The sequence below is a fragment of the Pestalotiopsis fici genome, assembly GCF_000516985.1.
Source record: "Pestalotiopsis fici W106-1 unplaced genomic scaffold PFICI_Scf_11, whole genome shotgun sequence".
Taxonomy (NCBI): domain Eukaryota; kingdom Fungi; phylum Ascomycota; class Sordariomycetes; order Amphisphaeriales; family Sporocadaceae; genus Pestalotiopsis; species Pestalotiopsis fici.
In genome coordinates, this window is record NW_006917101.1 from 1,397,263 (window position 1) to 1,422,901 (window position 25,639).

The 25,639-nt window shown below is 50.4% G+C and overlaps 7 protein-coding genes across 7 annotated transcripts; 1 reads left to right on the top strand and 6 right to left on the bottom strand.

The window, feature by feature from the left end:
- Positions 1-4,312: 4,312 nt before the first annotated feature.
- On the bottom strand, positions 4,313-6,666 carry PFICI_13403 (uncharacterized protein; the record flags this gene model as incomplete). Its single annotated transcript, XM_007841984.1, has 3 exons — positions 4,313-4,947; positions 4,981-5,761; positions 5,815-6,666. The coding sequence occupies 3 exons, from the start codon at positions 6,664-6,666 to the stop codon at positions 4,313-4,315; spliced, it is 2,268 nt and encodes a 755-aa protein (XP_007840175.1).
- Positions 6,667-6,693: 27 nt separating this feature from the next.
- PFICI_13404 (uncharacterized protein) lies at positions 6,694-7,875 on the bottom strand (the record flags this gene model as incomplete). The annotated part of the gene is made up of 1 exon (XM_007841985.1): positions 6,694-7,875. One exon carries the CDS (start codon positions 7,873-7,875, stop codon positions 6,694-6,696), a length of 1,182 nt encoding a protein of 393 aa, XP_007840176.1.
- A 114-nt stretch (positions 7,876-7,989) lies between these two features.
- Positions 7,990-8,784, bottom strand: PFICI_13405 (uncharacterized protein; the record flags this gene model as incomplete). Its single annotated transcript, XM_007841986.1, has 1 exon — positions 7,990-8,784. One exon carries the CDS (start codon positions 8,782-8,784, stop codon positions 7,990-7,992), a length of 795 nt encoding a protein of 264 aa, XP_007840177.1.
- A 2,403-nt stretch (positions 8,785-11,187) lies between these two features.
- On the top strand, positions 11,188-15,115 carry PFICI_13406 (uncharacterized protein; the record flags this gene model as incomplete). Its single annotated transcript, XM_007841987.1, has 6 exons — positions 11,188-12,642; positions 12,699-12,886; positions 13,026-13,102; positions 13,156-13,749; positions 13,806-14,243; positions 14,343-15,115. 6 exons carry the CDS (start codon positions 11,188-11,190, stop codon positions 15,113-15,115), a joined length of 3,525 nt encoding a protein of 1,174 aa, XP_007840178.1.
- Positions 15,116-15,788: 673 nt separating this feature from the next.
- On the bottom strand, positions 15,789-17,206 carry PFICI_13407 (1,3-beta-glucanosyltransferase gel1; the record flags this gene model as incomplete). Its single annotated transcript, XM_007841988.1, has 2 exons — positions 15,789-16,013; positions 16,079-17,206. 2 exons carry the CDS (start codon positions 17,204-17,206, stop codon positions 15,789-15,791), a joined length of 1,353 nt encoding a protein of 450 aa, XP_007840179.1.
- A 3,392-nt stretch (positions 17,207-20,598) lies between these two features.
- On the bottom strand, positions 20,599-21,525 carry PFICI_13408 (uncharacterized protein; the record flags this gene model as incomplete). The annotated part of the gene is made up of 2 exons (XM_007841989.1): positions 20,599-21,037; positions 21,110-21,525. 2 exons carry the CDS (start codon positions 21,523-21,525, stop codon positions 20,599-20,601), a joined length of 855 nt encoding a protein of 284 aa, XP_007840180.1.
- Positions 21,526-22,589: 1,064 nt separating this feature from the next.
- Positions 22,590-24,764, bottom strand: PFICI_13409 (uncharacterized protein; the record flags this gene model as incomplete). Its single annotated transcript, XM_007841990.1, has 1 exon — positions 22,590-24,764. One exon carries the CDS (start codon positions 24,762-24,764, stop codon positions 22,590-22,592), a length of 2,175 nt encoding a protein of 724 aa, XP_007840181.1.
- Between the last annotated feature and the right edge of the window lie 875 nt (positions 24,765-25,639).

A 25,639-nucleotide genomic window follows, 5' to 3' on the forward strand; every position in this document is an offset into this window, starting at 1 on the left:
AAAAACAAAAAAGTCACAACGACAGGCAGCATCTTGTGCTGAGTGAGACTTCCTGCTCCTCCATCTCTTTGGCCTGCTCCCCCAAGTCGGCACGTCACCTGCGTACGTCAAAAGGTCAACACGGTGAGTATGTCAGCATGACCAATTCATACATCTTCATCCCTTGCCAGCCCCCTATTGCACATCCCTAGTCGTTTGTGGCTGCTTCTTGACCGTTGGCTATTTTAGACTTTAGAGCCGCATGCCAATTCGGACTAATTGCGAGAATAAAAACTGTCTCCCTCGCATCGACTTGCCCATGGAAAGATATCGTGGATACCATTTTGTACACCGAGTTAACTCATTCGGAAGCCTGATAGTCTTGTGACAATGAACAGCACAGCTGCGGCAGCACTAGGACTTTTGGTCATTGTCACTAGCATGATGAAGATAGTCCTCTTCTTCTACCTCAAATGAGTATTGATCGACACGAAAAAGAGAATAACTTCATGAATAAGTGTTCCATGCAATAAATGTAATACCATGGTTCTTGTTTGCTCGTTGTGCCGCACCAGCCAAACTCTATTTGCCACGCGGTTCTTTGCCCACTCGGACATCTTTCCGACCCGGTCAAGTTATTCATCTTGTATACATTATAGTTTGTTTCTCCAGTCTTGTTGTAGACAAATGACTCGAACAAACAAACGAACAAACAAATAACCAAGAAGTATCTTGATTCAAATCATGCAAGGCATGTACCTACTGAAAACTTTGTTTCTTGTCACGAAGCAGGCTTGATTCGGGCCTGGCAGTTGCTCCGTATCCGTTGTTGGGCTACCGGATCTCATGATTGCACCGACTGCGCGGCGTGGCGACGATCGACTTGCCTTTTTATTCATTGAGTACCTAGTCACCTGGAGTGAAAAGACCCATATTTTGAGACCATTGAAAAATTGAGAAAAAAAAGACGTTTGTTGCTGAAAGTGTGTTTGATTGCTTTTTCTTAAAATATCATTGCTCGCATCTTTTTATGTGGACCTGCTCCGGGTGGATCCCCGGTCTGTATAATTGCTTTTTTTCATATCTCTCTCAGTTGGAAAAGGTTTTTTTTCTTGGCGCTTGGCTCTCTTTTTACTTCTTTACCCCTCCCTCTGCTGCTTGCATGCGTCTGAGCCCAGATCGTCGTTGAACTCTGTTAGATTGCATCTGTGCCTGGAACCAAGGAGGAGCACAGATGAGGATACGACCAGCACAAGGCGACGAGTAATAGGCGAGCTGTCACTGTCGAGAGATTGAGCAAGGATCCAGGGAGTAGAGAATCCAGGCCAGAAAAGCATGGATCATCCCATGGTTGACGACTTCTGATTTTGCATATTGTTTTCTTTTTTTTATCCCCTTCTCTCCTCCCGGTGTACCTGTCATGAGCGCTTTACCGAAGGCAAGGGGGAACGGTGCCTGCAAAGTGGGATGGCGCAGGGTTGCTAGACAAAATGGGGAGGGGAGATGGAGTCGGCATTGTGATTTCGAAAATGATGTATAATTTATAAAAGAGATCCATCATCTCAAATCCAACGTCATGAGACAAGCCGCCCTGGCAACGGACAAACAGATAGGCAAAGATTCTGTGGTCTTCTGTTTTAGCTCCCTTATCTTTTCCTACCCTTTTCGAGGTATGCGTAGCACTTAAGCGCACACTTCTCTTTTGGCAGGACAGGAAAGCAATGCTGGGCTGCAACGGAAGAGGCGCAACCCGAATCAATGTTGGCAGCCGCCCGCCGCAACCCAAAACCTTAGATTCTTTAGGCGACCGTTCAAACCGTTGACGGCGGCTTACGCAGCCCGCATATCAAGTCCAGACTCTATATGAGAAGAGAAAAACGAATGTGGGGTTTTCCCTCCTCGTAGGCTATTCCGGGGTAACACGAGATCTTGTTTCGCCGTTCAGGGCTGCTTTTCTCCCTGCCGATCACTTGAGTGGCAGATATGTACATGTATGAAAAACAGAAGTTGTAAGAGAAGGCTCTCCTTACAGCGGGCTTGTTTTTTTNTTTTTTTTTTTTTACCCTCGGGGACCTTTTGGTGTTGTTTTGTTTCTTTTGTTTCCCTTTTCATGTTGCCCTATATCCAACCCCCCCCGCTCCGGCTGTCTGTGCCCACTTCACGGCACGAGAACCTTGTTCCGGGACTTCAGGTATAGTAATGACTTATATTCTCACACACGTTCAACATCGAGGAAGAAAAGAAATAATTCAGCCGCCTACAAAACGGTATCTACCGTAGGCAAGTGCGGATCTCAGTACCCAAAAAGGTAAACGGTGTGGCAACGCAACGTGGGTTCTCAAGAAAACAACATGTTTAGCCGCCCGAGTCTGTGTGTATTTTTTTGCTTTTTTCACTTCCTCCCCTCCAAAGTAGCCAGGTTGTGATTCCCTCACCCTTCCCCCAAAGTGCAAAAAGGGCTCCATGCCCAACCCACCGGGAAGAGCTAAGAGTGGGAGCTTTGACGGACCCCTTATCTTTATATGGCCAGAATGACGCAATGTTTTGTGACAATTCACTTTTTTACTCAAATAGACAGACTTTAGAGTGTGTCCCTTCGGCTGTCAGGCTCTGCGGTAGGGAAGGGGAGGGGAGGGGAGGGGGAAAAGCGGATATCAGCTGCAAAGCCTGTGCATATTCTCGTCACCTTTTTATAGTAACTTCACGGTAACTATATTATTATCTGGCGAACAGACTCGGGGTCACGGCAGTGTATCCTTGTCTAGCCCGCGGCTCTCCGGGGAGGGTGCAAAAGGGAGGGAGAAAAAACGGGACTTGCCGAAAAGGCATCGGAGGTTCATGCATACATTCGTTTGCTTTCAACATATCTGAGGCAAGAACCACGGTCTTTTTGTATTGTGGTTCAAGACTGTTTCTCCCATATGATCATGGGATTTCTTTTTGGTTCTCCCACCGGATGCTTCGATCATGATTTTCGTATTTCGGAGCTTCATTTCTACTCTTGGTTCAATCATTTTTGTTCCTTGTTACGAAAGGAAGGCAATCGGAGCCCCGGCCGCCTGCAGCTCCCCAATAACAGAATGCTGATACCCGTCACTGCTGTTCCCCGGTAGCAACGAATTAGCGGGGCGTCACTGTTGCAGAGCGCTAGCTCCCCGATTTGCCCCTAGAGGGCGTTGCAGGCGGTTCGCCGATCATGTAGTGTAGCTGAGTACTATGTAGCTAAGTAGAGTGCGGTCTGACACCTCACACCATGGGAATTGCATCATCGAATGAATGGAGGGAGGCTTCAAGGGGCAATGAACACATGACTGACCGAGTCCTGTGGGCCGGATGCAGTGCACCTGAATGCGGAGGCTGTGCGGCCTACGACACGATAAATGGCACATTCATTTCTCGCGGAGAGGCAAAAACCAACCTCACGCGTGTCACTGTACACCTATGATATCGTCCTGTCTCATCCAATCGCCGACTGACTGCATGTACATCCTTGGCTGCCCCCGTGCATTAGGTGACAGCGCTTACCATGCCGACCGGAAGTATGATGTTGTGCATTGCAATATGAATTATTCCAGTCAAGACCGGAAGCAGATGTCATCTACTTCTCCGAAGAGAATCACCACCTTCATGATTGCGAAGTTGCTAGTCTTCCACGCCTACATGGCCAAGGCAGACCTGCAGGAATTTCGGCTTGAGGTGAGGCTGGACACGGGTAGATGCGCGCGTCTCCAGATCTCCTCCGACATACCAATAGTAATAATTATCAATACCGATGCAGATGAAAACGCTCGGTACAGCCGCTGTCGCCGCTCTATTCATGCCAGATCCCATAGTGAAGAAAACACTGCCGCGGCTCGATATTATGATGCTGATGAACTATCTCCACAGTGTCGAAACCCCCACGGGCTACCTCTCTACATCCCGACCAGTAATCGATATATGGAACCTAATAACAATTTGGAGGCGCACAAGTCATAACATATATTGAATCATGCTTGAATTAGTAGTCATGCTCCGGTAGGAATATGACACCTGTCACAGTCGATCACCACGATTATTGGCGTGTCTTCTACAATTCCTCGGGCGAAGTGCATGATTTGAGGATCTGATTTGCTGCCTTGTTCAAATTAGTAATGATAGGACAATTTGAGCCTCTATTTGTTTCATTGGTTTCCATAGTGACCTAAGAGGAATGGTTCTCGCATGATTCTGTTGGGATATGAATCTGAGACCACAAATATCAATGTATTATGTGCATCAATCTATGAAGAGACCTTCAATGGAAGTTTCGAAGCATCAAGTTTCCTGACTGCTGTATCCCCAGTCTTGTTTCTCAAGTGTCGTGATGATCTTGGCGCTCATCGTTGGGCCGTGTGATCAAAATGGGCGAGATATGCGAACGATGTATGACAGTCGTGCCATTTCCGTGGTCACCAGGGCGATGATCAACACCGGTGAGGTTCTGATTCTGAAATCCGTCATTGCTCGCATCAGTCATTGCGTACATGGGGGAACGGTGCCTCACGGGGATACGGTTTTCTGACCCAGTACCCCCATCTGCAGACGATTGATTCTCTTCTTCGAGTACTGCCTGACCCACGAAGCAGTCTCGCTCCACAAATGGGGTACCTGGCCTGCTTGAGTGATTTCGAACATGTCCAGTCGGAGTACATGCCTCGCGAGGTGGTAAACCTGATGCTTCCCACTCCACTGAAGAAGCCTCACTGTTCTTGCTGCGCATACTTCTCTTGCTGGCTTTGCGTACCAGATCCGTCATCATGACACTACCGCGGTAGATATCATCAAGGACTTCCTGGCTTCTGTGTCCGAGCTCTTCGCGAGCGATCTCAAGAGCACGACGATTGAGATGTGAATGCGCACCCTGATCTACCAAGCGATTTGCCTTGCGAATCTCGGTCCAGCGTGTCAGTGCTCCGAGTTCCAGAATGTTGACACGGCGATGCTTTTCTAGAGGGTTACCAATGATCAATGGCCTCTAACCAATGTCGAATTCGGGAATACTGCTGAGGTCTCTCCGGCCAGCAGCTTTTGCATCGGCAATCACCGTTGCCCGTCTGCGAAATGTCTCATTTCGTTCAGCAATCCACCTGTCCATCTCCAGGGTCTTTGACCTCGGGATGATTTCAACTTGTTTGAATCTCGTAAGGACGCAAAGAAGAAGGAATGTAAGTGCGAGCAGAATGGAGGCAACAACAGCAGTTGCAGTCCGTTGGCCCAGATTTCGTTGCGCCATGCCGCCAACCACTGTTGCTACCGCCGCAAGGATGAAACCTAGACTATGGATGACAGCAAATCCTGCTTGAACCCGAGGAAATGAAGAGTAGTTGATCCTCTTACCGGAATCTTTCTTGTTCCTGTAGTGGCCGGTAGTTCCCGGTTGCAAATCAGAGCAATCCCAAGTCTCCATGAGTATACCATTGCATTCTGCGATTGCGAGGCATGAAAGAAACCCCACCATGGCGGTAAACAGACACGGGAAGGCGACATGCACAGGAGGACCAAAGGAGAGAACTGTATACATGACGCCTGCAAATGGTAGCGTAATCGTGAAAATGGCACGGCGAACCAAATGAGACGTCCACGTCACCTTGCGATCGATTGTTGAGGCGTTGGATTTCGAGGGCTGGTATCTGGCGCGCGAGAACAGATTGGCTTTCTGGAAGGGAACAGCTGCAAGTGCGCCGATGGAGATGGACGAAACAGCAGTGCCTACAAACGTAGATCTGAAACGGTAGTATCTCGACGTAAGTGAACCAAGAAGCTAGCCGTGATTAGTGGGATGTGCGAGCATAAGGGCAAATCATCTGTACTCACCACAATCATCAGAATGACTTGGGCATAGATCCAAGCACAATACAATGCCATGATGGCGAATCCAGGTTGGCGAAGCATCTCTAAACAGAGAAGCACGCCATGCCAAACTTCTTGGCCCCACCATTTTGGCCCATCCTTCACTCGATGCATCATGACTTCACCCCTTGCGACTCGTCTGGAGATTCGATTACCAGTTCGGACCTCGGCCAAAGATCGTCGCCAGGCGGAGCGGCGAACCTCTGGAATCAAGACCGCCAGTAACAGGGCAACGGCAACCAGTATGATACTGACGTAAAAGCCCCAGGCAGGAGACGCTCGATCAATCACAGCCGCACCAACCAAGAAGCCGACACCAAGTGACCCAATGAAGCACCAGGTCCAAATACCGAGCCAAACACCAAGACCACCCCCATGTCTCCTCACATCGTCATGATCGGCCAGTTCTTGATGCGGGTTGCTACACATCAGTGAGGCACCGAACAGATCGGTCAGTGTCGCTTGAAAATTCATGTTCGCAAACCCCAAAGAGACACCCATTAAGCCTCGGGGTAGAAGCAGTGCCCAATTCCAGACGCTGGTCTGTGACGAGCGATGCATACTCACCGTTATTGCTTGCGGGAAAAGGAGTGGCATTGCCAAAGTTAGACCAAACAGTATGTACTGTCGGCGTCCGTGAAGTAGCGGAAGTGGCCAGCAGAAGAATGTTGGCAAGGCCATACCAAGATACATGCCCACGTTACCGAGAATGGCAATGTGATTGTCGTCGGCAATGTAATACTGGACAGCAGGAACAATACCGGCATAGATGCCGATGAGCAACCCGATGACGGCCGTTCCAAAGCAAGAGACCATTGCGACAAACCTCTTCCTCGCTAGTGACTAGTCGCGGGCGATTGGCTGTCGACGATGTGACTTCGTCAAACTGAAATTGGCATTTTGAATACTAATATGAGACCGTCCATTAAGGCTAATATTGTGCAAGGTCTCTGAGCGTTTTGACTTGGATGAGATGCGAGCTTCTGCGGGAACTTTTGTAACGCCGTGAGTTTTCAAGTGTCTGGCGAAACCGTTACGTTTCCTCGGTGCTGAGCTTTCTTGGACGTGTTGAGTTGGAGGCGAGAAATCGGCAATGTCGTCAGACCCACCATCTAAGCTATACATCTCCGTTGACCTTCGTCTGGCAGCTATATCATCCCGAACAGCGCAAGTGGTTGCTATAACTTGCGGGAAAGTGTGGTTCTGTATACCTTGTGACCCCACACGCGGTGTGATGGGCGGCGAGTGGAAGATGCGTATGTATTCCCGGACTTCACGACTGTTTGGCACCGCCCCTTTTCGATGGCGAGTGATTGTTCCTGAATCATCCTCATCGTATGCAAGCCTAGAGGAATTTTTGCAATCCCTTTTCAAGTCTCGGTCGGGCGGTGGGAGAGGTAACGATGGGTCTTCGCAGGACGTTTTGTTTTGTCGTGTCAGACTTGATGGTTTTGATGAGAGTACAGGGCCTCGAACGTTGCCGCTGTGTGCATACAGCCTTGAAGGAATATCGTCAGCTGATGAGTGCTGGGGAAGGCTTTCATGAACACTCGAGGCCTGAGAGTCCTCTGCAATGGGTGATTCGGGGATAGGAGGCTCGAGAAAACTATCATCAAGATGCGCATGGTCGTGCTCAGCTACTTCGTTGGCGAGTTCAAGTGCCTCGCTTAGAAGACGCTCGAGGTTCTCCATGGCCTGTTCCATGGCGTCTGCATCTGCAGCATTTTGATCAGAGAATGTAGTCACTCTGCTCATTGGCGAACCTCTGCCATGATATGGATAATCATGATGAGACTGTTGAAGAGGATGGTGTTTCTTTGGAGATTGGGTTAGCGCCGTGCTGGATCTTCTCGACTTGAGGAGATCACGAATCCATTCTGTGGTGCGTTTTGGATCCCAGGCCTGAGGGTGCGATCGATGCTCAGAATCCTCTAATAGTTGGGTTGTCAGCGATCGTGTGAGGCTTTCGTGAGTCCTACTGCGCTGTGGTAGATTCACACTGTTGGTTGGGTGTGGCTCCTGCATATCAACAGAGTCTAGTTGAGCGCCGGGCTCGACAAAGGAGACTGACGAAGCCTGATGCAACTTTCCCCTTTGTGGACTATCTTTCGGGGTTTCCGTGACTCCAGGCAGGAATCCCTAATATGAAGTAGCTTGAGATTGTCCCACCTCTGCCTGTGAGTCATCCTCTGTGATCTCGGAAAATGCAAGATGAGGAATCGATTGCAGTCTCTTGCTAACCACCGGTCTCGATGACGCATTGTGGAAAGACTGAACCTTCCCAACCCAGCTATGACCGCCATGGGCATCCCCGTGGCCGAGAATTGAATCGTCCGATGAGAGAATAGTCTCGTCAGACAATGCACGAACTTTTGATTCATACTGAGGGCGCCCATAACGACTAGGTCTCGTGTCAAAGGAAGGCATTATTGAGCGAACACTGGGTGTGCCTAGGGAGTTCTCTTGTTCAACGATATCCGCGGGACGGACCTTGGAGGCCCCCTTGTATCCGTTTTGGTTCTCAGAAAGGGTATTGTGGTGGTTTTTATTGATGTTTGGCACTTCAGGAGGCTCCATGGCGGCCGGTCGGACTTTGGATGCACCGTAGTAGCCTTGATCAGCATCAATATCTGCAGCACGAACTTTTGATGCCCTATGGTGCTCAATGTGATCATCCTTCTTCAAGGCCATTGGAGTAATTGTATCTGTCGAGTTCATTCGAGTGAGGATAGGCGGTACAGGCATATCAGAGGAGTCCAAGCGAGCTTTCCCACCTTCCAGCAAAGAGTGTCTAACAGATCCGGTTCGGGCCCTGTCAGAGTGGTATGATGGCGTGCGATTGCTGACAACTCTAAGGGAAGGGTTGGACTCTCTTGAGTAGAGGCTCGGCCGCGAGGAAGAGAAGACCTCTTGTGCCAGATCTGATTGCTGCATTGTGAAATTTGACTCACCGAGGTATGGCCTCAGTGCATAGAGAGATGTAAAGAATATTTCATCGGTAGGGTTTAGGGATGAAGAGGTAGGGAATGTGTGATAATGAGGATGGTGAAAAAAGACAGAAGCCAGTTGAGGATATGAGTTTTGTTAAGAGGTTGTATCTTCTAGAGTCATTACTGATTTTACCAAAGAAGTTCCACGGCCGTCCTTGCCATTCATGTGTTCAAGGACTGTGTTGTTGTCATTGTCGACATGCCTCGTAGTTTCCTGCTTATGCGTAGGCCGAACTCTAGAGCGAAATCGTCTTGTCAGTCATGTCGACGATGCGCTTGCCGCAATGATGGTAGATTTAATTATTCCTTGACACAAGAAACAAGACCTAGTATATGACGACTCAATATCCCGTTGATGCCGTCCATCTTCTACCGAACCCACAAAAACAGGTTCGCAATAATACCTAATGCATCAGCCTTTGCACAAGTACATTGCCATCGCTGAAATCGTAGGCAGGGCATATCTACTGCAAGTATACAGGTAGATAGTGATTCAGTCACATACGTATCAGCCATACATTACATACCCACCTAGGTAGGTGTTCAGGTGTTTAGGTGTAATAATTGTGTTGGGGCATTTAGACCTGATTGACCTGGTGGGAGAGCTCATGTGGGGGTACTCGGCGGCTCGGGTAGCGGGCCTGTGCTCAGTCTTTATTCAGTGGAACCCAGCTTTGCACACTCATCTATTGATTGAGCAAACAAGCAAGGAACTTTGCATTCAAAAGGTGTTTTCACTCGCCCTATTTCATGAACTGTCTTACCGTGCGCCCGAGGTTCTTGAAGTCTGGGTTTCTAAGCAAAACAAACGAGCTTTATTTTGTTTCTGCCATGGTCAGGAACATGTCGCATTCCCAACATTGAACTATGCTGGGTATTCAGGTGGTTTAGCTAGTTTACTGCACTGGCCAAGTGGGCAGTTTCCCACAGTCCCGATTGGGAAAGAGATGACGACATAAACACCAACTCGATGCCCAGCCAGCAGGGTTCAACGCAGTCAAAGAAGCACCGAGACATGAATAGAAGTCGAACCAAGGCCCGGCGACCATCGAGACAAACCATTCAAGTGGGACTGGGACAAGGCACATGTTTGTTTGCGACCCATACGGCATTTCCCTGGTTTTCAATGTTACTCTCACTGTCCCATGTGTGATCGTGGTCAAGCACGCTGCGCAACCGCCAGGATTGTCGCCGGGCCTAGTCATCCAGTTCGTAGCCTGTCAGCAGCCCCGGCCTTGGGGGCAGCCATCTGACTGTTCTATTCCGCCAATTATGCAAGCCAGTACCGCAGATGACCTACGGACTACCTCCCAACCAGCCAGCAGCTTCGCGAAAGAGCCAGAGTCTTTTGTTTAAAATCAGCTTTCTGGACTTCTCACCGTATTGGGGGCTTAGACTAGGCAGCTGTCAGAATCAAATAGAAGAAAGAGTAGGTCAGGTAGGCAGGATAGCGTGTGGGCGCTCCCGTCCACCCCGTCGGGTTTTGACTCCAAGACTACAACGGGAAGTGTGTGAAAGCTGCGCCACGCGTAACAAGACCGCCAATATTATTAGTTTTGTTGCTGGGCATGAATGGATTCTTCCCCATGAACATCAGAGATGAAATACAGCTAGGCGATAATTAGAACCTTTGGCATAAGTAGTAGTGATGGGGACCGTGGACTCCCTCACCTGTTTCAGACCGGTTCCTGCTGATAGCGAGGCTGGATTGCCTGTTGTATCCTGTGTAAATTAAACATGGCGCGGCAGTCGCCCATACAATTGAGGAGGAGGAGGAGGAGGAGGAGGAGGAGTGGGGGATTACCTGATGTATTGCGCCCCGTCCGTTAGGAAGATGGTGACCTGGTAGTAGATGGTAGAGCCCACGCACCGTTTGTATCACCAGTATCACTGCACACTGCCCTCGCTGGTCGATGAGAAAGAGATTCGTTTGATGTGAAATGAATTCCTATGCTCTTTTCCATAAATGGTTTATATCCTCACCCAAGGCACACATGGCTTCTTAAGTTTCATGAGCCATGCTCACGCCCATGCCCAACCGAGCCCCGCTGATGAAGGCCAAAAAGATGCATGCATGACATCCCCCCCCCCTCCAAAATGCCCCGCCCTGCCGCATGCCGCCGTCGTTCCCATGCTAGCATCAGTCACTCACTCACTGCGCTGCTCTGCCAGCCTTCCCAGATATAATCCTGCATTCCCAGTACAACTTTTGCAGCCCGGTTCTTGTTCCTTGCTGTCATTCTGCTTAGTACTGTCCCCTCGCTTTTCCTGCCTGTTTTTGCCGCGCAAATCGTTTGGTTTTGTTTCGGTGCAACAAGTTTCCCCCCGACGGCGGGAGTAGCGCATCATGGCCTACTACGAGAAAGAATACCGGTCCACCCGGTATAAAGAAGACGATTCCGATGACGACAAGTACAAGAGCACAACGGTCCGCCGATACAAGGTGGGCGGCAACGGCGGAGGCGCTTCCACCACCACCACTAGAGTCGACCGTGTCAAGCGATATGACGACTTTGACGATGATCGCAGATCTACCTTTTCATACCGAGACGATTATCGAGACTCCCACTCGCACGTTGGTCGTCCCGCTGCGGAAGTCGTAGAGGTTGACAAGCGAGTGGAGAAGACTTACCTTCCCGAGCGCCCCAGATCGGCCTTTGACCCTCCTGTGCAGCGCACCGTTGTGGAGAAGAGGGTTATTGAACGCGACGGATCCGATTTCCGGGACCGTGATCGCGATCGCGACGACCGGTACCGCTATGAAGAGAGGGATGTTGAATACTCTCGTGGAGTTGCGGAACGCCGCGAACGTGATATAGTCATTGAGAGGGAGCGTGAGCCTGAGCGCCGCGATAGAGTCGTTCGCGAGACTCGAGAGACGGTGACTGAACAGCGGGACACACCTTTGTCCCCACGAGAGAGAGATTGGGACCGTCGCTCGCGCATGCCCTGGGAAGATGACCGCGACGATGTCCGTGTGGAAAAACGAGTCGAGCACAGAACCGAGGAGCACGGCGACCACGTCGACGACGTCCGTGTCGAAAAACGGGTCGAGCGTAGATCTGATGACCACGTCGACGACGTCAAGGTCGAAAAGCGTATTGAGCGCTACCACGAGGACAACCACGATCACCACCACCATCATCATGGCGGGGACATTGAGCGCTATCGCAAGGAGGTGGAATATTATGCTCCGGCTGATCCACCGCCTCAACCAATTGTCATTCGCCAGAAGGCTCCCGAACCCCAGCAAATCATTGTCCAGGAGGCACCAGCACCACCTCCTGTCATCATTGACAGACAGGCAGAACCTGGATACGTTGTGCTGAGGGAAAACAATCGTGAGATCGCTCGCCGTGATCCACGAGATGAGGAGTACTATTACCGCAGAGAGGAGCGGCGCAACGATGACTATGCCATGGAAAGGTATGATCGCCGTCGCCGCGACTATCCATCAGAAGACGAGGATGTCTACGTTAAAAGGACCATCATCCGGCGAGAGCGCAGCACAAGCTCTGATCACCACAGAAAGAGACATCTAGCCGAAGGCGCTCTCGCAGGAGCCGGAATCTCTGCCTTGGTCTCCAGTCGACGTGGTCGCGAGGGTGACCTCCAAGACAATCGTGGCAAGAAGGTTCTTGCTGGTGCTGCACTCGGTGCTCTGGGTACTGAAGTGATTAGAAGGGCTCGCAGCGCCTACGAGGAGCATTATGACGACCGATACTACGATGACGACGATTATCACCGTCGTCACAGAAGTCGCTCAAAGTCGCGGTCCAGATTAACCACTGGTCTGGCTATTGTAAGGCCTCCTGAATACCCAAATTCCGATCTATCACTAACCCAGGATATGTGTAGGGCGCTGCCGCACTCGCTGTTGCTGGTGGACTCAAGTACATGCAGAGCAACAAAATCGAAAAGGAGGAAGCGACAAGAGGCCGCAGCAGAGGGCGACGGTATTCTGGAGATTATTCGGTTTCCCGAAGTCGTTCTGGCGGCCGATCCCGCAGCAGAGCAAGTATGGCCAAGGCGGCCGCTGCAACTGGGTGAGTCTTTTGTTCTTACACACTCAAAATCTGTGTGCTGTAATTTGCGTTGCAAACATTTTATGCCTTGGTCAGGAGCGTCTACAGATGTGTAAGGTGCTTAAAAAGTTGTGCAGATCAGCTAATTCTCTCGTGACAGCGCCATTGCCGGGCTTGTACAGCATTATCGTAGCAAATCCCGGAAAGGCTCCCGAAGCAAGTCTAGGATCAGAACTGGTGCGTAAAGCCTGCGGCAACTCTGAAATACAACTTCCACTGATATGATCCAGGAGCTGAAATTGCGGCGGCTAGTCTGACTGGAGCAGCAGCCAGCAAGCTGTGGGAGCGTCACAAGGAGAAGAAAGATCAAGCACGCGACCACGATAGAGACATCGACGATGAGTACTATTCCGACAGAAGCCAAAGATACGGTCGCTCGCGTAGCCGTAGCCACAGCCGCAGCAGGTCGAGGGCACGAAGCTTCACCTCACGAGATGCCGCTAATCCAGAGTTAGGCCTCGTTGAATACGGCGCCACTCCTCTTCCACCCTCGCATTATGAAGACCCACCACGAGAGCGACGCCATCGTCACCGTCACCGCTCAGCATCAGTGAGTCCGGAGAGGGATGTGAAACAAAAGAGGAGTAAAAGCCGCCTTCGTGAAGCTGCGGCTGGGGTTCTTGGTGCCGGCGCTGCAGCAATTGGCATCAAGAAGTATAACGACGTCAAGAAAGAGCGCGAGAGATCTCGTGACCGATCACGGGATCGGCCCAGAGACCAGTCTCGAGATAGATCCCGAGACAGATCGATTGAGAGGAGAGAGTCGGAGGAAAGGAGAGCTGAGCGTAAACGCAACAGAAAGTCCAGAGAACGTGACCGACGGCGTAAGTCTCCGACGCAGGAAAGTCATGGAGGAGGAAGATACTAACCGACGTCTCAGGTTATGATGAAGAGTCTGCTGTTGGTGGCTATTATTCGGGAGGCGAATACGATCCTCAAGCGCCTCCTTCACCACCAACCGCATCCGGAGGGGCATATTACCCACAGGAACCTCCCACAGCCGCTGGTCCTAGTGGGTTCACTCAACACGGGAACAACTCCTCCATGAACGTCAACGCCTACCCACCCCCACCGGGGCAATACAACCCTCAAGATTATGCCAACATGCCTCCTCATCCATCTCATTATAATCCACAGGACTTCACCAACATGCCACCGCCGCCTGCTGGCCCACCACCAAACATTGGACCAACAGGGCGCCCGATAAACCCCTACCCTCCCACCGGGCCAGAGAATGTGAGTCGTCAGCCGCCTGCGGATGATATTCCAACTTCCATTCCCCACGATGACCCGAGTATGAGGGGCGCTAGTGCACAAGGTGCGTAGTACCAGTACCTCAGAGAAGGAGTCTATTGTTTTAGTTTCCTTCGTTTGGTCGTCTTTATCCCCGCAAGTTAATGCTAACGAAACATGGCAGATGGTGTAAGAAGGTCTCGAGATCGACATCATGTCCCTAGGCGTTCTTCGTCCCGTTCATCATCTATCAGCACCACTGTCGAGAACCCCACTCCATCTACCACAAAGTCTGTTTGCTTTATTCCGCTCTCTCCCCAATCAAGCCGCACTCTGAGAAAGCACCACGCCGACCATGAGGAACGAGCCGCCACGCCAAATAATGAGAACCAACATGACTCTGACTCGGAGACCCAAACAATTCGACCTAGACGGCCAGGCATGCACAGACGACGATCGGGCTCGGACCCCTCGTCCGACCGACCATTGGTGCAACGTCGCCGTCGCAGCGGCCGGGATGGCTCGCCACTGTCTGACGAGGACGACGTCGAGGTTCTCCCAGACCGCTTCGACTCGGCCGGGCGCCCCGTCGACGCCAACAACCCCCGGCGCTGGCACTCCCGGACTGGCGACTTTGAGTATCGCCCGCGCACCCGCGACGGTCCGCACGTGCAAGGCGCTTGGGGCGTCCACGGTACCGATCCCGAAATGGTCAATAGGATGGCACAGGGTGTCGGCAGTCTACTGCAAGGCCGACAAGGATGGATGGGCATGATTGGTAATCTACTTACAAGCTTGCCATCTTCCTCGGGCGGGGATGGCGGGGATGGCGGCGGCGGGCACGGGCACGGGCACGGGATGATTGAGGATCGGGACCATGTCAATGATGACGGCGATGCACGACGGCGGAGGCGTCAACAGCAACGGAGACATAGGAGGGATGATGAGGAATATTGATCATGTTTTTGCTTGTTACGATTATGTGATGGAGGGAAACTGGACGTGACATTTTTGTTTCATGGGTACGAACGATGACGGTTTTCAGAGACGAAGTAACGATTTTTCACGATTCAATGATCTCCTTGGTTGGGCTTATGTATAGAAAGATTTTGGATCCTAATTTTACGATATGAAAGCGGCAATGGACGATCTATTTTCTTCACATGTCAGGAGAAGTTGATGACAGAAATTTCTAATAGCAATTACATATCATGATTATCCTTGCACGGTGCTTGCACGTGACATAAGCCATTTGCTTTGCTTAGAGTAAACTGTGGGGTGCATTTTTCAAGAATGACAACAGGAATGGCCAGGATCAAAGAATTAATATGTTCTTATCAAAATGTATTTTTTAATTCCAGGACGAGATGTACAAATCCTGCCTCTATCACCTCATTATGTATGTCGCCTAAATCCATGGCACGACACTGCATGCCAGCCGCAGCTTATCCATTACGACTATGATGATGTTTTTTTTATCATCTTGGTGGACTTCCTGTCCTACCAAGTTCACCTGAGGAGAATGCACCTCATTCATGAGACCTCGCCTTGAGACCTGAATCGAAAGCTTGCTGAATATCATTTACCCAAACGCCCACTGTGCCAGATTGAATCTAATGTCTCTCGCTCCTTACAGCAGCAGAGTACCGACCAGGGTAAACATACCCACAACACCAGTCACAGCAAAGAAGCTGAGGTCCATGGGCGGTGCCGGACGACCACCGTCGCTCTTACCCGATGAGGTGGCAGACACGGAGCCGGAACCGGCCTCTGCAGTACCTGTCGACGTAGAACCAGCGTTTTGCGATCCATCGCCAGACAGGCCGGGACCATCACCAGCACCGTTGGTCATGTACTAGGGCAATCAGTTAGCAAACCAGTTCGAAGGACATCTGTTATGCTTTGGAGGTTTTCACTTACGTCCTTGGCCTCGTCAGGAATAGCGGGGAGCGCATCCGAATCAACCTGCCAGTCATCGTCGGTAGATGGGCAAGTGGCGGCAGAGGTGCTTGACACGGCACCACCGCTACCAGTAGGAGCAGGGTACTTGGACAGAGCAGACTTGAGGTTATCGTACTCGTCCGTCTCGGTCACGTCGCTGTCGTCGCCATTAAGTTCGACAATACCGTAGCCGTTACCCTCCTTGCTGTACTCGTAGACAAGACCACCAGAGTAGACGGCCGTCATGTCATCACTCATGAGAGAACCAAGCTCCTCGAATGAACGGGGAGGGTTGGCGATACAACCCCACTCGGACAGGAAGATGGGAAGACCGTAATCAGTGAAGTTCTTAACCTTCTGATCCCAGCCAGATGTTGTAAAGCTCGAGGGAGAGCACCACGAGTAGTCGTTGAATGCGAAGAAGTCGCTGCGGGCGTCGTCAGAGCCGCAGTTGAAGTAGTCGGCAGTCTGGGCACGGTTTGACGAGACATCGGCAGCAGAGTATCCGACAGGAATGGCACGAAGACCGCGAGAGCCAAGGTACTGCTTGATGTCTCGGGTTGTGGCCTTGACGTATGGGGCGGCAAGGGTTGAGTTGGCCTGCTCGTTGATAACCTCGTTTCCGGAGAAGAAAGCCAGAGTGTTGTCGTACTTGGCAAACTCCTCGACGGTGGCGAAGACGCTCTGAAGGTAGACGGCGTTGTATGAGGCGGCGGGTTCATAACGGTTGATCGAGTACTTGGGGTTGTTGACATCGAGAACAAGGTAGATGCCAGCATCGGACAGCTCTTGCATACACTCGTCGTGGCTCTGGGAGTTGTCGATCATGTAGACACGGATGGTGTTGACACCAAGATCCTTGAACTTGGCAATATCACGCTTGCAAGTGGTAGTATCAGCGAGAGGATCCGAGTTTCCAGAGGAACCACCGGGCTGGTAGTCAATTCCTCGCATGTAGAAACGATCACTGCCAGTCCAAAAAGCCTTGCCCGACGCAGTGACAGTAGGAAGAGAGTCGGCGCGCTTTGGAAGCTCCTTCTCGGTGCGTGTGGGTGTGGCGCTGACGATGCTGGCAGCTGCCAGAGTAAGAAGAGCGAACGACTTCATTGTGAATAGATTCGAAAGCCTCTCGAATGCGTAGAAAGTTTAATTGGTTCGAGGTTTCAATTGGTACCACAAGACGTAGGAGATACGATATGTGCGAAGCTCGAGTATCGACAACGAATGGATGGTAGTGGCAATTAAAAGGCGTCTTGATTCTATGATGAAATGAAGAAGGAAAAAAAGGCAACAAAGCGAGAGAGTTGCCGTGTGAGAAATCACCAAAAGTGAAGAAAGTGATTGTATGGTGGAGAGAGCGAGATCAATGAGAAGAAAGAGAAAGAGTGTCGAGAAGTTGAGAACCCGAATATTTTAGGTTTTCTAGAAAGAAAGGCCAGGAGCGATGCACTCGGGACAAGTGCCAAGAGCAAGCAAGCATGAATTTTGGCACAGTTCAATGTCTACACACCCCCCATCATCACCTCCGTCCCCTCTCTGGATCGCCTGATTGGCAGCAATGGTGTGTGTGCTAAAAGTATGAGGTAGGTACCGTATGCAACCAAACTTGGATCTCCATGGGTTTAGTGGAGTGTAAAAGATGGTGGTGACCGTAATGACGGAGGGGTGTGTCCACCATTCAAGCCTATTGCTAAGGTTATTCCTTAGCTGCCAAGCACAGAGCTGGATTCAAGATTGGGCGTGCGGATACGAAACACTGGAGCAAAAAGCCAGACCTGAGCGCGTCGTTCTGTGATATGCCAACTCCGGCCGTGTCAATCGACTTTGGACAAATCTCCCCTTGCATATAAACATCGGGTCATTCCCAAAGGAACGATCAAAAATAATTTGGTAGTATTATAAGAGGTCAAGCAAGGCTATTGTGGGCCGACTGTGAGGGACTGGAAATGAATTTGCAACAGTATCAGGTCATGACACACACAGTTGGCCATGCCATTGCCGTGGGCGCGGCTCACAGTACGAACATGGTCATCATTTACCCCATTGCTGGGATTGTGCCTAGTGGAGGGTAGCAGGGGGGTGGCCCCGGGGGAAGCGAGCGATTCTCCCGCATCCTGTTCCCAAGCGCCAAGGCAAAAATATGCGTGCTTGGGCTTGCTTGGGTGGGCGCTATGGCGGCAGGGTGCGGATATCAGGCAAGGAGGAAACTTGGAATTTTTTCTAGCATTTCTAGCAGACAACCATCGCGCCCATGGTGGGCTGCTGATCCAGCCACTAAATCTCTGCTATGCACAATTCAGGGATGAGGCGAGCAAACGACTGGAAATCATCATCTCCCCTTCATCTAATCAAGGCCGGGAAGACGTCCCAGCTCTTCTTGGCTTACAACACTGCCTCAGTCTACCTGTTTCAACTCGTATACCACACACACTACTACTGAGCTCCGCAAGGCGTGTGTCTATGTGTGGGATTCTTCGGAATCTTGGAAACGAACACTTTTTGTTTACTCCGCTATGCAAAACATGTTGTCAGGTTCCAGACGAGGGGGATGAGTGGTGCCAGAGATCAATGAGATGTGGGCTTTTGTCGCTTGTCGTGGTCCCATGTGATTCGAACAGACTACGTACTACTGGTCTACGATAATGCCAATGCAAGATGCGCGCGGGTATGTAATGTAGTGTAGTGTAATGTGTTGTAGACATTTTTTTTGCACTGCCTCCTTGACTGCCAAATAACCAACCACTGCACTCACACATACATGCCTACCAACAGCGTCATTAACCGGCCGAGCAACTTTCATTCTCTCACAGTGTTTCAATATAACATTCCTGCCGATCTTCCCATTGACTCGTGCCGAGTTCGTCTCAAGAAAAGATTGGAAACAACCAGCCGTCCTTCCGAATCAGCTGGCCATGTCCGTGATGAAGTCATAATGGATACCGGAGGACCCAACTTCCCCATCGGCAAAACTGCTGCCAAGCAACCGAAGCAGAGCCCTGGTCAAGCTTGCACGGCTTCCAAATCCCCAGTGCTTCCCCTGGGCGGGTGTGCAAGATGCAGTCAATGCACTCCAGCATGCCCTTTTCTTTGATTGAGACTTGTCGCCGCCATCTCCGATGCTGACTGACCTCATCAGTATTCGTTTCTTACAGGCAACGTTGATTTCTTGAAAATTGTTTTCATGCAAATGTTCAATGTTGTGGTGCTGAAAACTCCATTCATTTACACCAGGGTAACGCCCAGAACATTCCAACCGGCCCTGAGGGGAGAGGGTTGGAGGGGCTTCTGGCCCAGGCCTAGACCAGCAATATTCAATGGATTTCCCCTGGATTCACTGCTAAAATTGCCCGAGCCTCTCCCCGCTGTCAGGGCCTAGTGTGCCCTTTTTGGGCGCGCTAAAGTGGAAGCGAAATTCAATCCCGGTCGATCTCGGCGCGGATCTGAGCTGTTGGGAAGCGTTGGAATCGTTGAAGAAAACACGCCTGCAAGATCTGATCCTCCAAATGAATCATCCCGTCCAAAGTCCCACTACGCTTCTGACCCTTGGAAGTTGGAACCGATGCCGTATTGAGAAACAACACGCCGCATATCAACATGTATGTTTTCCAGGTGAAGTGCGGCTCTTCAGAAGCACTCCTTGAAAAAGTACGCAAAGGAGCTGCTGCACTTTGATTAGCTAGTCGCTGATCGTCATGTGGCCTGGCACAACCTCCAGTCACGTCTCGCATTTAGTAATCTTTCGACTTGGACGATCCCCAGATCGTTTGGTGCTGATCCAGATATGTACCACGGAAGCACTCTCAAAAATAACCGGTATGGAAATAACACGGCAGCCGAACCTTACTTGCTCAGAGGATACATCCTGCGTTTATTTTTATGCAATGTAGGTAGAAGTGCATCTTCAATGTGTTTCAGCGGCGGACATAAACATAATAAGTCTGGCGTGCATGGGATATAGCAATCAGATGTACGTGGAAACCTTTGGCGTCATCTTTATTCTACTCTATTTGGGTATCAAACAATACTCGGATGAAATGAAGCGTCAATCGCAAATCACTTCGAACTCTATCAAAACTCTAACATGAACGAACACCCCACCCCCAAAAGGCTAAACGTGAATCCTACCTCTATCGCAAACAAATATCTTTCCTGTTAGCACACGACCAGGCTGCCAAGCTATGGTCCAGACGAGGCCAACAATCGTGCAAATCTTCAACGACTTTTATGCTATTCTTGGAGTACAGAGTACGGATAGGATGAGCGTACGTTGTTGAGGATCGCTCGTCAAAGGCGACTCTCGAGGCTTTATTGGTGGACATCTCTTCACGTTAGGATATCCTGCTTCTGAAACTCCTCACAAATTTCCAGGCTGTTGTTGCTTCCGGTCGTGCTGCTGACATGAGCCCCCGATCGTGTATGGGCTATGCTCGACACAGGTGGGTGCTGGCTATGTATATATGCGATTTGCTCAATGGCGATCTGTTTTTGCCGCGAGCGTCTCATTGCTGGAGTTGATAGCCTCCCTCCGTTCCGGCCTCCAGCGACTTTCGACTACTAGTTGAAATGATCTTGCTGGGATGCCATACGTTCAACAAAAGCATGGCAATGAACATCAGCGTCGCATCAAAGCCGTACAGCCAGCCCTCGGAGTGCTGCAGGGACCCGCCAAAGCCCTGACCGTACTCAATGGCACGGAAGAGGGACCGCACGAGGATGAGGGCCGAGACGGCGTACAGGACGAACATGAACCGCTGCCAGGGCACCGCCACGGTGCTGGACGCGGCCGTCGGGTGTCGCACTGTCCGCACGTGGAAGATGGACGCGACAATGACAAAGACGGAGAAGCCAATGAGCTGGACGGCCAGACCGCCGATGATGACGTTTTCGCCCGTCTGGAGGCCAGATGAGTCTTTGGCAGCTGAGAGCAGACCACCTCCACTGATAATCGACACTATTAGCTATACGTTTTCCTCCAACTTGGGGTTTAGGAATGGCAAGAAAGAGACATACGCTCCCTGCATCAAGAACGAAATCACGTCCACCGTGACAAATATCTTCGTGAGCCATCGGATTGGGATGATCGAGTTGCGTGCACCGTCCACGAGCCGGACGATGCGACCAAGGATCATATACACCGAGGCTGCGAACAGTGCTGGGGCGACTAGCAGGAGAAGCGTCTGTACGATGTATGGGCTGAGTGTCCAGTTAGGCGTCTGGAGAGCCGATCCTATGCGACCGCCGTATCCTATCGTCTCGAAAATGCCGCCGATAACAAACGGTATGAAATACCATGTCCGTGCTCGTGTCAATTGAAAGAGGTGCAACAAAGTTGAAATGGCGAACAAGGTCACGAATACTGCCGCGGCTGCCTTTGAAGGATCGTAATAATAGTACCTGAATTCGTCGATGTGCCGCGACTCGAGCATTGTTGCGTTTGGAATATTGGGTTAAAGAAGGAGTCGTTGGGAAATCTACGATAATTCCAATGTCGGTTACGTCTTCGATCGTGGTGAATATCGGGTTTGCGAGCTTGCAGTGATGTTATTGATTTCGAGAGCCATGATGGAATCCGGAATATCGTCAGCTTATATCAAATTTGGGATATTTGAAAATTGGTAACCGAGTTCAGAGTTTCTCTGGCCCAATACGCGTATGGGGCGTATTCGCAAACAGAGCATTTTAGTAGCGGAATATATGGCGGCTATGCCCGATCCACAATATACGAAGGCAATGCGAGAAAAATGCGAAGTGTACGAGGAGGATCCAACAGCTTGGGAGGATCCCGCCGTTGATGCTAAGCCAATCTGGGCCCAATGGTCAGCAAACGCCGCGCGGCTGAAGACATATATCTACGGGGTCTCGGATCTTTACACCTTGCGGCACTGCCACCACATCTCACCTCTATTTCCCCCCTGGGTTCCAACATGCATATGCAACTTGAATATCGCAGCAGGCAGCAGAATTAATCAGGCTCAGAAAAAGTCCTAGTCAAGGACGCTAATTGCGCAAAAACTGTGGCTTTGTCAGATAAGATCAATCCGCTCGGGCATAATGTCCGAATTTGCTCGGAGCGGCTGCCATGACAAGCGCAAAGGCTTTACGAACCTATACTATTGTCCGAGACCCAGGCCATATATGATAAATGTATTTGTCACCGCAGGCGGTTGTGATCCTATAAAAGAATCGTGCACGTTCATTCGGAACGTGCCTGGCCCGTAACCAAAAGGATTACCTAGTCACGACTTGTCTTCACAGCCATATCGGGTCCTGTTCATTCGTATTGTTACGAGAACTGAGAATACTTGTACATGACCTCTGTTGACTGCAAGCATAAGCGGAGATCGATATTTCCCTCACCTCAGTCCAAATGCAGCCAGTAAAGGGACATCGTAAAGGCCCAGTGTCATAGTACCAAAACACGTATCATGACAAAGATCCAGGATAAAACAGCGGTACCTTTAGAGTTGTTCGGAATAACGACATGGTTGTGTCATTGAATATGAACAGTGTACACCAGGTCCTTCATATCCGTGCGATTCAGATCCATTTCCCAACGGACTCTCTCAGCACGCTGCTCTCGTGTCTTCATGTACCCATGGGCCCCCGCGAATGCAAATTCCGTTCCTGGATTTTGGATTACCTCTGTACAGCGTGGTAGGCCTTGACGGGCTGCTATATGTTGCATGAGAGGCGTTCTAGAGGTGGTATGGCGCCCAGGCATGCCTGCAAACGTTAAGGTACCCAACCTAACATGGGCCACATGCCCCTGAGCCGAGGGTACCTGCCAAAGGATGAGGCCATGAATCTCCTCCGTCACGAGGCTCATGTTCACCATAAAGAAGCAGAGCTCCCGGGGCTGTGCAGCGTCTCCTGGCCACTCTGACACGTTCCAGTCAAAAGTGCCCCCCAGGGAAAACAGCGGTTCGAGTCCCGGAGATTCCAAGGGACGAGATAACAGGACCTTGTCCTCGTATCGACCCGAGCCAAAGGGATCGTGATTTTGAAGAGTCCCAAAGAGCGCAATGCCTGTGAGACTTAAAGGACCGTCGGTTGTCGTGATTATGCCGTCATCTTCAGCTTGAACCCATGGTATCCGATACTTACCCCACGGGTTGTTGTAGGCATCGTCTTGCTGCACTTTTCCGTCAAGGTTCAGCCAAGACCATGTCGGGGCAATGGACCTATCCAATTGTTTTGGCTTGGATTCGGAAAAGTGACTGGTCCAACAGAGCTGCCGGTGAAAATCGCGACTCCAAAGACCCTGGACATACAAGTTACCGGTATGGTGCCTTGTCCGTTGGAGGTGATCAGCGAGGCCCGACAGAGCAATGACCTTGTCCGTCTTCTTGGTGAGCGCGCACCCCGAATATTGTTCCACGATATTAGACCAAATGCGCCTAAAGTCTTCCTCACTCGTAGGAACCAGCCTCTTCCTCCACATAGAGAGAGATTGCTGCCTCGTCCAGAGATTGTCGGTGAGGCCGCTTGGGCACTGCTCATTGGCCACAAGCTCGGGACATTCCCAGTACGCCTGACTGGCTGTGAAGCTCAATTGCCTCCGTGCGAGATAGCGCTCCTGCGACACCCAAGCTCGGGTGTTCAGCGGCGCATTGACAACGTCGTTCTCGAATGAAGAGATGCGCGAGAATTGGTACATTGGACAACCGTGAAACTCGAAGCCGAGATTGATATAGGTTGCGTCCTTGAGAGCCGCGTCGCTGGTACTAAAGAGGCCCCCTGAACTTCCCGTCGACCAGCTAGCAGCAATGTTGCAGTCCGCATAGGTGTAGACTGATCTCATCAACGACGACTGCTCCCTCCAATCCTCCTGATCATCTTGGATGATGCAAAGAGAGTCGATCCAAATATAGTAGATTCCGAGCGACTTGGCCACATCAATCGCGTCCACAAAGGTTTTTGGAAGCTCCGACACTAGATTTCTCTCCTTGAACCTAGGAAGATCTTCTTTCATCAAGCGTCTGGGTTGAGATGCTCCCCAGCAATGACTTAGAGTTGCATAAGGTTCAACAATGCCCATCGTCTCATCTACCAGACTCCAAACCTCGGAGTCCTTTTCATATACTTGGATGAGCCTCTTGGGTCTAAAGGTACTATTTTGTTCCGACAAACGACAATTATGATGAGTCTGTTTGCATATAGTGTACCATTTTCGCCATAGCGAGACCGAATCTTTTGTTGAAGTATGCAACTCACTGACTGGTGACTCGACATGATTGTCGAATTCAATCGGGTCCAGTCTTGACATGAAGTACTTGATGCCATTAGAACCCCAGTCTCCATGATCGGAAAACTCGACTATTATGGAATCATGTCGGGTCTCGAGGGTCATTTGTGTGATCGCCTGGCCTTCTGCCCGAAAGACGGTTGTGATATGCTCGAGCAATGGAAGATTGATGCGTCCGTCTTTGCCCTGGAGGCTGGGCCTTTCGTACAAGCGACGAACCCACAAGTTTCGGCAGAACAAACAGCCTGTCGCGATTGAGCTATGCAGACCTTCAATGCTACTATGCAGCTGAACCACTACTTGGGTGTCTCCTGTGACTCTCTCGTAGCCACTCGTGCCCTCCAGGTGGGACTTCTTTGGCGTTTCTTCCAGGCGAAGAGCTGCATCTCTAATACCTGCTTCGCAAATTTGGCACAGCATGATTATTGTCGTACCATTTGTTTGTGGTGGCGCCGTAAGATACAGTCCATACAGAGGCTAGTCTGCGGCTGGGTTGGTGATGACACCAGCCAGAGTGCGGATGAGAGGGCATCACCAAGGAGTAGCACTTGTCGAGTCCACTACGAGCATGGGTTTGGATCCCAAATGTGCGTGTTTTATCGCGTTGGAATTCATTGTCACGTGATTATGAAGATGGGGACAAAAAAGTATGTGTCTTCATCAGAGCCAATCTTCTTTGCGAACAAATATGCAGTATAACAAATTATCTAATTTCTACACAGCGTGATGGTGCTTGCTATGCGAAATTCAAGGGACTTTATGTGGTTGTTCCCGTCAGTGCTAAATCGAAGACCTGGCGTGTGCGCCCGTGTGGGTTATGAGTCTACTACCTACCTAGAAGGTAAACTTGGGGGCTGTAGATCACAGGTGGATCTGACTCAAAATGATGCTCGCTGAACGCTGCTAATTGAGGGCCGTCGAGTTCTTGACTTGATAGCTCTATGGTGGAACTCAAGTCTCTTCTGACCAGTGCTGACAGGTTTTGTAAAATAACAATAATACTGTACATGTTCAATTGCGGCTTGTGCTCCACGCTTATCTATCTCGTGTGTTGCACTCAGATCGTCCATCTTCTTCGGAGGAAAAATACTTCCCCACAATTAATAACCATGTAACACTGCATAGTATGTACCTACATTATATACCTACCTAATTAGTATTCATAACTAATAAGTGTTATTATTAAGAGCGATTTAGGCGAACAGATTTCTCTCTAGTGATTACCATTATAATTTGAGCTCGTGAGCTCGGTTTTCGTTTATAGACTGAAACAAATTTATTCACTTTCTACCCTC